The 17,706-nt window shown below is 39.0% G+C and overlaps 1 protein-coding gene across 20 annotated transcripts in view; it reads right to left on the reverse strand.

Annotated features, from left to right (window-relative positions):
• The window catches only part of EIF4G3 (eukaryotic translation initiation factor 4 gamma 3), a 355,974-nt gene that overhangs the window by 132,267 nt on the left and 206,001 nt on the right, over nt 1-17,706 (reverse strand). For 16 of the 20 annotated variants that reach the window (XM_056122565.1, XM_056122556.1, XM_056122555.1 and 13 more), the window contains one exon: nt 5,187-5,295. In XM_056122565.1, the coding sequence (XP_055978540.1) occupies nt 5,187-5,295 (109 nt within the window). The remainder of the gene's footprint in view (nt 1-5,186; nt 5,296-17,706) is intronic. The other 4 variants (XM_056122552.1, XM_056122558.1, XM_056122571.1 and 1 more) reach the window with 1 other exon arrangement.

Below are 17,706 nucleotides of genomic sequence, written 5' to 3' on the forward strand. Positions count from 1 at the left end.
AAGGATAGGCTCTCACTGCCAAATCCCTCACACTAAGAAATAAAACTATCTCACAGAAACACATGTCTATGAATTACACATCTGTGACATACATGTAATAAAAATATAAAGATAGCCCTGGTAAATATTATTTTAAGCTTTCTGGAGTAACTTCTACAGCGGTCACCCGGGGTACATGATACCCCTATGAAACACATCAGAATAACACCCTTTATGACCACTGAATGAGGCCTAGGTGCATTAAAGAGCAGAAAACAATGATTTTCTCATTAACATTCTTCAGTTATTAATTTGGGGAAATAAAAAATAGGTTGCTATAAAAAATAAGCACATCTAGAACTGAAATTCTATACATTCTCAGAGAAACTACCACTAGTGAAGAAATAAGAAACCAATAAAGTCAATTATTTTGAGAGCTTCTCACACTAAAACAACTCCTTTACAATTTCGTAAACCTTTAATATAGAAATCTGAAAATTCTTATATAGAGTAAATCTAAATAAAGAACATTTAATTTACCTCCCTAAAAGTTCTATGATTATGAATAGGCTCTGTAGGGTCAGGCATGTGATTCAGTGATAGAGCGCTTTGCATTTGTGAAGCTCTAGGTTTGATTCCTGGTACCACGTGGTATCCTGAGCACTGTCAAGAACAATCCCTCCCCATCAAGCTGGGAGTAGTTACCAAACATATGTGAAACAACAAAAAATGAGTATATTTTGCAGATACACTGATATACTATACTGTAGTGTTCTAGAATCTTAACATTCTGCATTTGTTTATATCATTTGGTCATCTTTAGGAATGTATGGAAATTTCATCCTTGAGAATATTTTTCTAATATTGTAGTCATGAAGAATGAATAAAGATGGAGGCTAGAATATTTGAGGCAATACTAGCTCTAACAGCAAAGAAGGGGAGAAATAAATGTTTAACAATGAGGGCTTCAGCACAATGTTGTATTATGCAATCACAGAAAACGGGTTTTTGAAAGAGTCATTAAAGATAGAAAAATCAGTTGAAATGTGTTCTCTAAAAAATGATACAAAATTGCATGCAGAGAATAAACAATTTACTAACAATAAAAACTAGCTTATATGTATATGAAAAAGTTTGAAATTATATAGTTTATTATAACAGCTCTGACTAGCAGTAATTTTTTTCTTCTTAACTTATCCTCAACTTCTCTAATGAATGTTGTAAGAAAGAAGGACTGGGGGTGTGGCTCAATGGTAACATGAATGTCCTAGGTCTGATACCCAGGAGGAGGAAAATTCTACTCCCATTAGTATCTTCTGATACTGAAACCAACCATCTGATGGGTGTCTTTTGGCTACCATTAGTCTCACAATTCAGTGGGACCAACTGTCACTTAATGGGGAGAGACCAAGAATGCTAAGAATATAGGCCTGTCCTGAATGCCAGAAGAGCCCCAACTGAACTACATTACAAAAATTGATTGAATTAAAACAGAAAGCAGTTGTTGAATATTTCATGAATTTTTAAATCACTGAATATTTAAATTACACCAAGTGATTTCAAAAGGCACTCAGACTAAGGTACAAATAATACTGATTTGAATTTAATTCCATATTATATCAGTATACTACGCTGAATACATTTTTCTCAAATAATACCTGAACAATTATCATCTTTAACTATCTACACATAATCAGTATTAATTGAAGATTTTATAATTCATTCAGTAATCTTTTTATTAACTAATATGCGGTCTCCTTGTGTCTTCATAAAGAAATGAATGGATTAATGTTACATTTGTTTGGAAATTTGATATCCATGCAGCCATTACAGCTGTTCATTATTAAAAATTCTGAGAAAACCAGAAGCCTTAAAATGGCAGATAACAAGGACAGAGAGAGTGGAGAGTTTAGGGCGCTTGTCTTGCATGCGGTCAATTCTGGGTACCCCATTATGGTCCCTCAAGCACTACTAAGTATTATGTACTCTTGAAGTACACTTGAAGTACTTTTGAAGTATACCCAGGAAGAATCTCTGAGCATCACTGGGTGTGTCCTCAACACTCCCCCAATAATAATGTGAGATAATAGTTATTAAGCATGTAAGTACAACGAATTAGGTTAAGCAACATACACACAGAGCCTCCTATAATTTTTAGAACCACCACTATGGTAGAAACTACTATGGAGTTGGGGAAGTTTATGGAATAAAGGAGGATAAAATGGAATTCTGATACCCAGTACAAACCTTTTCACTGAAAGTGAAAAATACCATCTTACTGCTTTCTGCAGTGTTTCTAGGGGAGTAATAAAGGAAACTTTTAAAAGTGCATTTTTTATCCTACTTTAATTTCCAAAGTAATCTACAATTAAAAATATAAAAAAATTCTTAACTATAAAATAAATTGGAAAATGTAAGACCTTTCTAATGAGGTATGAATCCTTCCTTCCTTCCTTCCTTCCTTCCTTCCTTCCTCCCTCCCTCCCTCCCTCCCTCCCTCTCTCCTCCTTCCCTTATTTACTTTCTTTTATAAAGCAATCTGGGTCAGAGAAAAGAGAGTGCAGAGGTTACGGGGCCTGCTCTGCATGCAGTTGATACCAGTTCAATTACATTCATTACATGTGCTCTTCCCAGCTCTGAAAGGAGTGACCCATAAGCACAGAGTCAGGAATTAAACCCTAAGCACAAGTAGGTGTGGCACCCCCAAAGTAAACAATTAATAATCAAAAATAGCCTAACTTTGAAAACAATTCTATATTACCATAATTAGAAGAAAAGCTTTCTGGAGTAAAGCTGGTACTAAAAAGACAAAATAGTCTCAAACATTACTTATAAGTTTTATAAAATACAATATATAAGTTTTTCATCAAGATAACCTGGAATATTTTCTAATTCTCATATCTATATCATAATCAATTTTAAATATTCATCATTTAAATTTCCACTAGGCATAAAAAACTGAGAGAAACCTAAACTGCATTCTTCACTGTAGAAACCTAGACTTAAATATAACAAAATCTAGAATGCCTAATCATATAAAAATCTTGGCAAGTCAAAGCTAGGATCATCGAGGCACATTATAAATTATTTAAACTCTGGTCTGGTGACACAGAAAGTCTTTGTAGATATAAGTCAAGTCCTTTCTGCATAAAAAGTATTCAGTATGTTTAGCATAATTCTACCTTCATAAGGACTGCAAAATCAATGAAATAAAGTTTTGAAGGAAAACCCTGAAAATTATTCTCCACTCATCTGAAAACATTCTTAATTTTGACAAAAACTGCTTAATCACTGGGATTAGAAACTGGCTTTCCACTTTAAACAGTAGTCCTGTTAATAAATCATTTTAGTATAAAAAATTTAGAAGGTAGTTTGTTAACTCAGTTGTTACTAATAAAGGGATGTAGCTCAATGGCAGAGCACATGCTTCACATGTTTGGGACACTGGGTTTGATTCCAGGTTTTATTCGGTTTTGTTTTTTTGGTTTTTGTCTTAAAGCAGTCACCTCCAACTCTGAAGACCACCAAAAGAGGTATTTGACAGAGCAACTTTTAGAAGCATGCCAAATTAGGATTCAGTGTCCTATACAACAAAAATAACATACAATTTGCCTCTGGTTCAAATTTACTAGGCTCCTCAGTACTCAAGGAAACAATGTATTATCTTGATTATGTTAAAGAGCATTGAAATCATACTTTAAACATTTTAAAGTGTGATTAATTTAAATACCTCCACTCTGATTTTGTGGCAATTCCCCGATTCTTTTCATAAAACAATTCTTAGAAAATATATTTACTAATAATAGCCAGTTACAGAACTTTGAGTTCTGGAGGAAAGATTAGTTCAAGAAAATAGAAAATATATATTACTTCTACTCAGTCTTAGAATGAAATCAGAAACACTATAAAACCATGTTGAAAGTCACTTGTGTTCCCCTACACCGAGTGAGCCATATTCCTCAAATTTAGCTGAGATAAATCTAAATCCAACTGATCAATAAGAAGAGACCGCGATATCCTACTTTCTGGCATGAAATTTCCCTTAAGAGTTTTCTATTTGTAGTCCAAGAGGAAGTGTGTGCCCTTAATTTCAGTAAGGAGTGAAAAATCATACTGTTTTTACACCTGCTGACAGTGACACTTCAAATGTTCACGGTCAACAGGAGTGGGGAAAAGGTATGATTCTTGCAACAACAATAATGGCTACAATTTACTAAACACTTTTCATTTCCTAGGCATATCCCCACAATAGCTCTGTGAGGTAGGTCTTCTATCTGTAAGTAAAGAAACTGAGATAGACAATATGAGAATTCACTCAAGACAAAACATCTTGATGGAGCAAGAATGTGAACTCAATACTTAACTGAGGCTATATACAAGCCAAATTCATAAAAAGAAATAAATATAAATTTGTTTAATGGCAAGACAACACAGGGCCACATTGAATCCATCAATAAAAGCATGCTGTTCTTTGTAAAGCAACACATACTTCAAGTGGTTCCCCAAACCATGTCCTTTATTTTTAATTGACTTTTTGGACCAAACCCAGTGGTACTCTGGGGTCACTCCAGGTGGTGCACAGAGAGACATGCAGTGCCACGGTTTGAACCTGGGTCTCCGGCATGCACTGTGCTCTTGCTCTGTCCCCCAACCTGGTTTTGTGATTTTCCAGTTTAATGCAGCTGAACTTTTACCTGTAAGTACATATTGGTAGTAAGGCTTTAATGCAATAGGGAATGATTTTACTTTGACTTTCCATCTCAAAGATTTAATTTAATTTTCAATTGAGGGCTTCCCCAGCAGACCATTTGGGGATGCCACACCACGCCAGCAGTGCTGGGAGGCCACTAGAGTTAACACCCGGAGGTGCTCAGGAGGCCATGTGGTCTGGGTCCTGTGCACTAGCCAGTGTTGTTCAACCACTGGTCTGCAGACCAGTGTGCTGTCCTGCAGATGAAGAAGGCTGAAAACCACGGAGTCCACCGCCTTGGCTGTAACTACCGGTCCACGAACAGGGCAGATATCCACAGGTGTAAAAAGGCTGAAGAATTCTGTCTAGCCCTTTGAACTACCTCACCAGTCTCCAAGTCTTGTTTACAAGTGGGTACCTAAAGAGTTTTCAAATGCTTTACTCTTAAAATCTGAGGGCAACATATTAATTAATAAAGAGACTAAAGGTAAGAGGGAGGAAACAGTCATACACAAACCTTGCTTCTGGTCGCTAGCTGCAGTGACAGGGGTGCTGGCAGCAAGATGAGCGCTCTCCACAGTCCCATAAACCACAGGGCTGTGCTCAGGGACCTGGCTGGGCAGCTGCTGGGATTTGAAGTACAAAAAAGGGTGATAATGAGCGTGCGAACATAAAAACTAGCAACATGGAACCCAAGCAAGTGGGGAAGACAGAGTAGGGCAAGAGATTAAAAAAAATTTAAAGGAAAGCAAGGGGAAAAAAACAGACAGACCAATTTAATAAATTCAAAAGTACAATGAAAAGACAGGGAAGAAAAGGAAAGTAGCAGCAGGAAAGGGGAAGGAAAAGAAATGATTACTATTAACCACAGCAAGAGAAGACAGCACAACAATCATTAGTACAATGCATCTTCAGGTGTTCCTTCTAAGGACAAACATTTAAGCTAACATAAGTGTCTCCTCTGAGAGGGAATATAACATCCTCAAAGGGATTTGGTCAATTTCACTTATAAATTATCCAGCAGAGTAATCTGCTGAATGAAAAAACAAGAAAATGTGGTAGGTTCTAAAACCACTTATTCAAGAAAATAATAATGAAGTGAGATTCCTTTCATTTGCCCATATAATCACAGGTGAAAAGCAACTTGGATAGAATAATTAAAGGTACTTTCACCTTAAATTGTTAGACTTTGGGTCAAGAATAGTATCTTTTCATTGACAGAAATCTAAGAATAATGTCCTTTTTTTCAACACTAAGAGGAAACTCTTGTTTTCCCTCAGCCAGTATAATGTAATAAAAAATTCCCATAAAACTCCTAGCAAAATAGGTTGAAAAAATTAGTCACTGTTCAACTTAGAGGGAACAAGTATAACACAAGAAAGGACAGGAACATTCACGTTTATCACATTCCAGGCAGGTATCTGTACAGGATTTGAGGGTTACACAAAAGCCACAAAACAAAGCAGTGTCTCTCCTCGGAGATCTAAGGTCAGTATCTGAATAGCTAGACCCTTCCATTTATTGAATTATATCAGTGCTATCAAAGCAAATTTCCCGTACACTTATAATTTTGGCTTGTTTTTGTTTTAGACAGGAGGGGAAAATTAAGGTCTGGGTAACGGGGTGAAAAGGGCAATTTAAAATTAGAAACTGACAAAAATGTTTTTATCAGTAGAAACAACATTCTCCATGTCACCAAATTAACAAAAAAATGTTTTCCAAAATGTACAAGCAATTTGTAATTGACTATATATATGCAACTTATACTCAACTATATACATGAGGAATAGAGAAATGCTATTTCATCTATTAGCAAATCACTAAAGTACTCATTCCCACAACTTTTTATAAATATTACAAAAATTTTATTTTCACATAAAAATACTGGTTATTTTAAAATTTTGAATCATGGAAAAATAATTAGTACTGACATTGTTATTCTACTTTGAATCCTTAGTTCCAGTGGAAAATTATTAAAATGCAAATCTATAAATGAAAATACAGACTTACTTCAAGTCTAAAACAGCTCTAGAAGAAAAAACTTTAAATTGGTAAATTAGTATTTGTTTAGCAATTATTCGCATTTCAGGGAAAATGTTCTGTAAAGTATCATTTAACTGAAATAAAGGAAATATTATCAATTCCAACTGCTTGGGAAAATAACCAAAAAATGGGTAATGACTAAGACAAGATATCAAAATGATGCCTATATAGCTAAGGTATATATCTATATATATACACCTGGCAAGCTCCCTGTGGTGGTTTCGATATGCCCAAAACAGTAACAACAAGTCTCACAATGGAGACATTACTGGTGCCTGCTCGAGCAAAACTTTTTGTTTTTGAGCCATATCTGGGGGTGCTCAGAAATGACTCCTGACTTGAGTGCTCAGGGGGGTCACTCCTGGTGATGTTTGCGAGATCATGCAGAGTCAAAGATCAAACAAGGCTTCTGACTATAAAACATGCACTCAGTCTGTTGAGCTATTCTCTCTCTGGCTCTGGACAAACATTCTTAGATTAGCAAAATACTGAATCTATATAATATAGATTCACAGAGGATATAACAAGGTTAAATCATAGTTCCAAATCCAAGTACACAGTATATAGTTAAATAGCCACAAAATGCTCAGTTTCCTTGACCATGGAATGAAAAGGAACTAAATCCCTATGTCGCCTTTCAGTGATCTTTTTCTATTTTTGGTGGTGCTGGGCATCAAACCCAAATCAATTTTACCCCTGCTAAGCGTGTGCTCCACCGTTGAGCCACAACCTCTAGTTCTCTTTCAACTTAGACATTCTAAAAGTCCATGCAACCAAAAATGATAGTATAAACATACACTTTAATACTTTTAAACTAATTTAAACTTAAAATATATTCTCAAATATTAGCTTATCCTTTGATTTTTGAGTCATACTAGCACTGCTCAAGGGATCACTCCTGGAGGAGACTAGGAACCACCTGTAGTACCAGGAATAGAACCCAGGCTGGTCACAGGCAGGGCAAGGCCTACCTTGCTGTATCATTTCTCTGACTCCAGTTTATCCTCTAATTTCATCTCTGCTACTTAATGAAATAATAAGAAGTCACTAATAAAAGACTTATTATTACAAAGCAGAATCATTATTTATCAGTTAAGTTAAGAACAAATCAGAAAACACTGATACTATGACTGAAAACATCACATCCAATGTTGTATGCATTTTGAATCTTATAAGGAATAAAGCTTTTGGGAAGCTAGACAATTTAGAGGTAAACTAGCTACACCATCAGGGATATGCTTAATGGATTTCTATGGCACTACAGTTCAGTCACAACCATTAATGGTGGGAACAAAATTCACAAAATTTGGAAATAAAAATTTACAAAATCCTGAAGGAGCAATTAGTATCAGAATAAAAAATAAGTCAACAAAGATGGGAAGCCAGAGTTAAAAGGATAGAATTGATGCTGCAACTCCATGTTGATAAAGCAGTTCGTAATTCATTTTAATGATATTCTCTACTCCCTAATGTTTTCAAAATCAAGGCTTTGATTTGCCAAAGAAAAGAAAAACCCATCACTTTTCAACTACAGAGATAAAACTGCTTAATATATGGCATGAGGTTAGAATCTAAGACATGGATTTTCTTTATAAATTCTACCTGAATCTATATAAGGATACAGAATCTATATAGAAACAGAATCTATTGAAGATATATATGTTAACTTGGAGTACTGACTTAAAGGGTTATAGATCTAAGACCAAACACTGAAAGATTCTTCTTTCAAGAATACTGGTAAGTATCTATTGGCAAATAGATAAAACTGGCAACCTTTAAATACTGCTCAGCCCAAGTTAACATCCAGATCTTTCTATGGCCCACACTGTTTCTGCCCAAAAGGGGGCCTCTTCCCTTTACTATCAATTTTGATCTACTATGACAGATGCTTAACTACATAGGAAGACTCAGCAAACTGAACCAGAGACTATATTTATTTTTTTACTGCCTTTGTTACCTTTCACTTACATTTAAAAATAATTATGGGAAGGAATCAAATCATAAACTTGATATATGAAGATTATATTAAATTCAAATTTTAAAGTCCATAAGTACTTAATGGAACAGCCACACCCATGCATGTACATACTCTCTATGGCTGCCTTCACGTTAAAGTGGCAGATTAGAAAAATGAGAGAGAGAGAGAGAGAGAGAGAGGCTGCAAAGTTAAAAGTAGCTATTATTGAAACCGGAGTGATAGTACAGTGGGTAAGGCATTTGCCTTGCACGCAGCCGACCAAAGTTCAATCCCCAACATCCCATATGGTCCCCCGAGTACGGCTAGGAGTGATACCTGAGTGTAGAGACAGGAGTAACCCCTGAGCACTGCATGGTATGGCCCAAAAAGCCAAAAAAATAAAAAATAAATAGTTATTATCTGGTCCTTTACAAAGTCTTCTGGGTGGGAAAGTAGTTCAACAGCAGAGCACTTTTTGCATGTGTAAGGCCCTCAGTTCCATCCATTTGTAATTCACCGAGAACCAGAGGTTAAAAATAGTTATAATACCATGGCAGTAACCCTACTGCCTCTTAGTAGAAGAGGTTATTTGAATGCTTCACTTTAATTTTAGGTATAACAGACTTTTCAGAATGCCAGTGACTATGAAATAATCCTTATAAATAACTCATGAGTTTACACATATAAGACTAAAGTGTTTATCAATGAGAGATTTCTCCCAATTCATCCCTTAGTGGTATGTGTGGACTTGTACTTTATCAAGGGATACATAAGAAAGAGTACACTACCAAGTTTATCATTTAATCAATAAAAACAATAGGAATACAGGGATTACAAATATTGGTTGTTGTTTTTTTCTTGATTTTGTGCTGGAATTGAATGCAACGCTTCACAAATGCAACACAAGTGCCCTACCACTGAGCCCCAGCCCCAGTGTATTCTGGGGTTTTCCCCTTTATGTGCAGGAGTATTTTGAAGAAGCAACAATAAGCTTTCAAAGAACCAATGTGCATATGGGCATAAGGCAGGCACAAAAGAAAACAGTGGAGAGAAGCATTTCAGGCGAAAGGAACAGCACACATGGAAGGCCAATGGAAAAATGGGAAAATTATACTATAGGATCAACCAGGTGGAGGCTTGGGGAGAGGAACAGAGAGATGGTTGGGGAACCTAGTTCAGAACAAGGCAAGCAGGCATTAGGGTCGACAGTGTATTACAGGCCACACCAAGGGATTTACTTTTTGTTCCTACAGTTATGAGAAGCCCAGAGACAGGTTTTAAATAGCACCGTGACATGATTCCATTTATGTTTTTAAAAGACCATTCTTCTCAATCAAATGTGCTGTATAAAGAAACATACTGAATAAACAATGGGATCAACCATGGCTGATGATATATGGGAATAAACCATGGCCTAAGAATCTGGTTGTAGAACTGAGTCCATGGGGGCGGGGGGGGGGGGGGGTGGACCAGAGGACCTAAGCGAGAGATGCAGGTTAGTTAGTGAGTTCTGTGGAGAAACAACACTGTACTCTTGAAACAAATATTCGAAGTGAGCACTATTCTAAATACTTAGAAGCTTTTGCCTAAATAATTAAAAAATAAATCCTGGGGCTGGAGTGATAGCACAACGGTTAGGGCATTTGCGATCCCCCGGCATCCCATATGGTCCCCTCTAGCACCGCCAGAGTAATTCCTGAGTGCAGTGCCAGTGCTTTTTTGACCCAAAAAAGCAAAAATAAAAGAAAATAAAACAAAAAATAAAAAATAAATCCTTTGTGGGTGCGGGGGTGGTTGGGTGTTGGGTCATACCTGGAGGGCTCTGTGTTCGGGGGAACATATGCAGTGCTGGGGATCAAACCCAGATAGGCCACAGGAGAGGCAAGCACCTTAATCCCTCTACTACTTCTCCAGTCCCTTAAATAAATTTAAAAAATTAAAAAGTGGTTCCAACTACTGCATGGAGAACTACCAGACTGATTACTACACGACTGACCTGGATTTGATCTCTGGCACCCCATATGGTCCCTGGAGAACTACAGGAGAGAACCCTGAGCACAGACCCAGGAGTGGCCCCAACACAAACGCCTCCCAACAAAAATATTTTGGTTGGCAATAAAAGGGAGATGTTAATAAAATTTAACTCAAGCTCTTTCGACACTCAGCCACTCAGTCAAGGGCACCAGCCCCCATCCCCATCTCCCATGACTTCTGAGCAGTCTATGACCTCTATCTGGGTTGCCCAGACTGAAGAAGCCCTTCCCAAACATACTGTGAGGACACTAATGCATTTGCATGACAGCACCAATCCATCCCTACCATCTTCAAGGGTTGTTGGGTTTTATATATATTTTAACCCTTCTTACATGTATAGATGTATTAGACACTAAACTGCATGACCAGTGAAGTAACATACTAAGGGAACTGACACTGTTAGACTAATATAAAGGGACTGTTTGCTGAAAAACAACAAATTGATCAGATCTCAGATATCTGACATCTGAAACTCGTATCACAGCACCCAAAAGTCTTTAGGAACAATGGAAAAACACCTAGACTGACAGACAGGAACAGAAGTCCTAGAAAATCACTGAGTTCAAATCAATGCCCTATACAATGATCATGGGACTAAGCAATCACAGGAAGAAAAATTCAACCAACTTGAAGATGAACTGATCTAGTGTATCAAAGAGTTTATACAAATGGAATTGAAGGAATTAAAAAATACAAAAACAAGTCACAGTAAAGACTTCAATATGCAGAGCACCTTATCAGTGATACTGAAGAAAAAAAATACCATCATTAACAATGAAGAGAAAAAGTAAACAAAGGGAAGAGAATGTAAGATTCTTGATAGAAAATTCAAAGAGAAACAATCTTTGAACCAGCAATACCAGAAGGAAAGGGAAAAGGTAAAGGGGAAGAACAGCTAGTCAAATAATAACTGAGAACTTTCCTTGTATCTTGAGAGAGACGCCCGCAAGATTCAAGAAGCCCGAAAAGTACCAAACAAAATAGACCCAAACAAAACGATGCCAAAACACATATTAATCAAAATGGTAAAATCAAAAGACAAAGACAGACAAACAGTAAGAGAGAAGGAAAATCCTTAACTATAAGGGAAACAATACAAGAGTATCAACAGATCTCCCATATGATATAAGCCAGGAAAGATGGAATGACATATTCAAAGTAATATGCGGGCGCCAGTAACGTCTCCATTTGTCCCTGTCGCATGCTAGTGTAGCCCAATGGCATCTGTTCGCTCTGGGAACATGAAGGGCCTCAAACCGATCGTTCATGATCTTGACGAAGAAGTCTGACCATCTGGTAGGTGGGCGGCCACGCGGTCTTTTGACATCCCGTGGAATCCAGTCAGTAACAGCTCTAGTCCAGCAGTCATCTTTAAATCTCATTACGTGACCAGCCCATCTGATTTTTGACACCTTGGCAAATGAGACAGCGTCCCTGATCCTTGATCATCAACAGATGTCAGAACTCCGGATTCTTTCTCTCTTTTGAGTGAAACGTGATATTCCAAGCATAACTCTTTCTATTCTTCTTTGGGAGACCTGAACAGCGTTCTCACCTTGTTTGCATAGGGCCCAGGTCTCTGAGGCATATGTTAATGCAGGAAGAACAGTGGAATCAAAGAGATGTGCACGGAGCCGGAGGTTCTTCGTCCTCTTAGCTATTTCTTCGACGTTCTTGAAGGCGTTCCAAGCCGCTCTCTTCCTCCTGCACAGCTCGGGTGCCAGGTCATTTGTCATGTTGACTTCTCGACCTAGGTACACATAGCTGTTACATTCAGAGATGGTCGTTCCGTTGAGAGCGAATGGGGCGTCAGGAAAGAGGCTGTTTCTCATAAACATTGTCTTCGTAAGATTCAGCTTTAGTCTTACCTTTCCACACTCATGGTCAAAGTCGGCCAGCATTTGTGCTGCTTAGCTGATGTTTGGTGTTATTAAAACAATGTCATCAGCAAAGCGGAGGTGGTGTAATTGCCGACCATCTATCTTCACTCCCATTCCTTCCCATTCCAGTCGTTGCATGATGTTCTCGAGGGTGGCACTGAAGAGTTTCGGTGAAATGGTATCACCCTGCCGCACCCCTCTCTTGACATCAATGATCACTTCTTTGTAGAATGGTGAGATCCTGGTAGTGAATCCGCAATACAGCTCACGGAGGATCTTGATGTATTGGGCTTGAATGCCCTGATTGGCTAGAGCTTCAATGATCACTTCCGTCTCAACAGAATCAAAGGCCTTCTTTAAATCAATGAACGTTAAACAGAGCGGCATCTTGAACTCCCAAGAAACCTCAATGAGCTTGGTTATCGTGTGGATATGGTCGATGGTACTGAATCCTTTGCAGAACCCGGCTTGCTCGCATGGTTGTCCTTCATCTAGTGTTCTGCCAATCCTATTTAGGATGACTCGAGTGAACAACTTGTAGATGACAGACAATAGGCAGATTGGGCGATAGTTGCCAATGTCATGGATGTCTCCCTTCTTGAACAGTAGTGCGGTCCTGCTGGTTTTCCATTGGGACGGAACCTTGCATTCAGACAGGTAGCGAGTGAAGAGCCGAGCCAGTGTATTGATGAGTACTGACGGCAGGTTCTTCAGGTGTTCAGGTCTGACCTTGTCTGGGCCGGGTGCTGTTTGTTTCTTTACCGACGAAATGGCGTGTCGGATTTCGGAAGGGAGAACGTTGGGAACGACATACCCATCCTGTGGAATTTGGTATGTCGGCAAGTGGACATGGCTATCGAAGAGATTTGAGTAGAAGTCATGGATAATCTTCTCCATTGCCGTTCTGGAGGATGTCATGAATCCGTCGCCACACTCCAGGATGCTTTCCGGACCCAAAGCGGCCGCGCGACACATCATAAGACACTAAATACCCATCTTCCGGAATTGTCGTACCATATTTGATAGGGTTCAAATATGGTAACACCTACAAGGGTGATTAGAGGTCGCCCCAAAAGCCTCTATCCCTCTCAGAAAAACTGGCAAACTACCGAGAGTATTCCGCCCACACGGAAGAGCCTGGCAAGCTATCTGTTGTGTGTTCAATATGCCAAAACCAGTAACTACAACTGGTCTCATTCACCTGACCCTGAAAGTATTCAAAGTACTGACTGAAAAAATGTCCAGTCTAGAGTCCACTGCCCTGAAAAGCTATCACTTCGACTTGAAAGAGGCATAAGAACTTTTTCTGAGACAAGAGCTGGCAGCATTTACAACAACTAAGCCAACCTTGCACCAGATTACTGAAAAGGCTGCTTATGGAAAAAAAAAGTGACTTGCAAAAACAACTGGATCTCTCTCTCTGTGTCTCTCTCTGTCTCTGTCTCTGTCTCTGTCTCTCTCTCTCTCTCTCTCTCTCTCTCTTTTTCTCACACACACACACACACACACACTTTCACACGGCAACATAGCCGTTTATGTCAATAATGTTTCTTAATGTCAATAAGACTAAACCCTCCTATAAAAAGGCACAGAGTAGCTGGATGAATCAGAAAAGAAAATCTCAGGATAAATACAGACTTAGAGTGAAAAGATAAAAAACAATCATAAGCCAATGGAAGGGGGAAAAAAAAGCTGGGATAGACATACTTACATGAAACCAAATTCCACTCAACATACAGAAAGTAATCAGAAACAGTGATGGACTGTTGGATGGATACCACTGGACAAGAAACAATAGGCCAAGAAATACTGTCATCAACATTTATGCACCAAATGAAGGCTCAACAAACTTCATAAAGCTTCTGCTGACAAACCTAAAAAAACACACTGAAGGAAACAAAATAGTAGTGGGAGACTTCAACACACCACTTACCCCACTCAGATCAACTAGACATAACATTAGTAAAAAAGACAAGAGCCCTAAACAAGGAGCTGAAAGAACTGGGATTGTTAGATATATACAGGGCTCTAAATCTCCTAAAACAGGAACACAGATTCTTCTGTAATGCACATGTAACATTCTTCAGGAGAGATCACATACTAGGACACAGATACAGTTGCAGACTTACAAATTTTTGTGCTTGGATTTCAATTATACAATGATCAAATACTCATCCCTCCACCAGTGCCCATTTTTCCATCACCACGGGTCCCAGTATCCCTCCCACCGCCCTGCCCCCCCAATCTCACCCTGCCTCTGTGGCAGGGCATTCCCTTTTGTTCTCTCTCTCCTTTTGGGTGTTGTGGTTTGCAAAAGAGGCAATTAGTGGCAATCATGTTTGGTCTATAGTCTACTTTCAGCATGCTTCTCCCAGGCTGGGAGGATCCTCCCAACACCCTTTATTTGGTACTCCCTTCTCTACCTGAGCGCCCTTTTCCCCTAGCATGTGTGGCTGGCCTCCAAACCATGAAGCAAACCTCCTGGTACTAATCTCTGCCACTCTTTGGTGTTAGTCTCCTATTTTGTTACTTTATGTTCCCCAGATGAATGCAATCTTTCTATGTCTATCCCTCTCTTTCTGACTCATTTCGCTTAACATGATACTTTCCATGTAGTACTGAAATCATTTCCTTTGACAATGGTGAAAGAGCCCAGAATGAGTCGCTGTATGATCCAAGATGGTGCCCTATTTTTTGGTTCTGCTATTTTAACTTTGCTCCCAATGCACAGAGCTAATCTTGCAACACCCACACCCAATTAGAAGGGCTGGGTCTCTATGGTGAGTTGGCATCTTAGTCACAATCCAGCACAGCACTGATATGATAGGATCCCTGGAAGGCATCCTCAGTCTCACCTCCATTGTAATCCAGGTCACTGTCCTGATCCTCTAATGGAAAGCCTACTCTAAGGAGCTATACCGGAAATTCAGGAGGTAGAAGATGATGTGGATCAATACACAGTTATCAAAAGATAAGCGACATTCTCCTGTAATATATCCTCCGTAACTCTCAACCAGGGTTGGAGCAATAGCACAGCAGGTAGGGCATTTGCCTTGCATGCGGCCGACCCGGGGTTGATTCCTCCGCCCCTCTCAGAGCCCAGCAGGCTACCAAGAGTATCCTGCCTGCACAGCTCATCCTAGTAAGCTCTCTGTGGTGTATTCGATATGCCAAAAACACTAACGACAAGTTTCACAATGGAGACATTACTGGTGTCCACTCAAGCAAATCGATTAACAATGGGATGATAGTGCTAAGTGCTACCTTTCTAAATTTGGACATATAAGGTGTCTTCAATGATCTGACACCACTGGCAAAGGCAACACAATAAAAAGTAAACAAATGGAACTACATAAAATTAAAGAGCTTCTGCATGGTAAAAGAAACACAGGCAAAAACTAAAAGACAGGTAACTGGCTGGGAAAAAGATATTTGCATTCAACACATCAAGTAAAGGTTTATACAAATACTCACAAAGATCAACAACAACAATTTCAAAAATCCTATTAAAAAGTGGGGAGAGGAAATGAAAACAATTCTCAGAGGAAAACAGGTGAATAACCAGTAGCAGGCACATGAAAAAATGTTCAGTATCACTTATCATTAGAGAAATCCAAATCAAGACAACAATGAGATACCATTTCACACCAGTGAAAATGGCACTGTCAAAAATAGTAGGAACAATCTGTTTTGGGGCTATGGTAAAAAGGAACTCTCATCCATTGCTGGTGGTAATGTTGTCTGGGGCAATCACTGTGGAAAACAATATGGAAAGTTCTCAGTAAATTTTAGAATTGAAACAGCACTTTTGGGCCTCTATCCCCAGGGCATAAAAGCACTCTCTCAAAAGGAAATATGCACATCATTATTCATTGCTGTGCTCAATAAAATAGCTAAGATATAGAATCAACCTACGTGATCAATAAGAGATGAATGGATCATGAAGATGTGGTGTACACAATGGGCTACTACACAGCTGCAAGGAACGATTGAAATCATGCAACTTGGTGCAACATTTTGGAACTGGAAGAGAGCATGCTAAATGAAGTCAGAATCAAGACAAAACATAGGATGGCCTCACTTATTTGTGGCATACAGAACTCTGGATGAAGAAATGTATTGTAGTAAAAGGAGGATGCCTAGATCACCCTTGATCCCAGTGTTTAGAAAAGAGGACAAGAGAGTAGGAAAGAAATGAAGTGGAAAAGATGAGAATGGGAAACAATGGGTAAACAGGCATCAGTTATACTGGTGGTACAGGTGAGTTATAGCATGTATCCAAAACACAGGCTCAACAAAAGTGAAAACTTCCCAGAGGGCCAGAAGGCCAGGTTCTGGATCCTCTCGATCTTCTGGACAGAGCAGTAGAGCAGTATTTGGCTCAACAGTTTCCAGACCTACTGATACTCCTCAAAGGATGAGATCTAAGCTGCAACCACTGAAACTCTGTAATGTATCAAGTTGACAGGTTGGAACTGGGTGGGGTTAGGGTGGGGAAACACTGGTGGATTGAAGTTGACACTGGTTTGGGACTAGTGCTGAAATATTACCTGCCTCAAACTCAACCATCAATAACTTTGTCCTTTAAAAAAGACAAAAAATTTTACTCAAACATAGCAGCAAACTGACAGGATTTGGTTACTGATTAGCTATGGTAGGAGGGGAACAACGAGATTAAACTTAAAAATAAAGATTAAGCCTGAGATGGGGGTGATATAGTACACGCCCTGAAAATGTAAGGCGCTAGGCTCCAATCCCAGAGTGAAAAATAAACTGACCCGATTCCTGGCCAATGGGATATGTGCCTGTCACTGAGGTGAACCACTAAAGGAGATATCAGCTTCTGGAAGTTAAGAAGCAGGGAAGAGGCAGACCATGAGCTTAGGTTTTGAGTCTGGTACGTGTATGAGACACTGGAATATAGAGATCAAGTAGAAATCTGACAAGCATGCAACCTAAAACTTAGAAATTACTCCTTGACTAATAATATATGAAATGACATAACAGATACTTCCTTTATTTAATTTTTTTCTGGGCCTCCCAAGCAGCAGGGGCACGTTCTAGCACTACTCAACCAACCTGGATGGTGCACTGGGGCGTCAGGGCTTTCCCCAAGATGCTCA

Source organism: Sorex fumeus, unplaced genomic scaffold (assembly GCF_029834395.1).
Source record: "Sorex fumeus unplaced genomic scaffold, SorFum_2.1 ptg000047l, whole genome shotgun sequence".
Lineage (NCBI taxonomy): Eukaryota > Metazoa > Chordata > Mammalia > Eulipotyphla > Soricidae > Sorex > Sorex fumeus.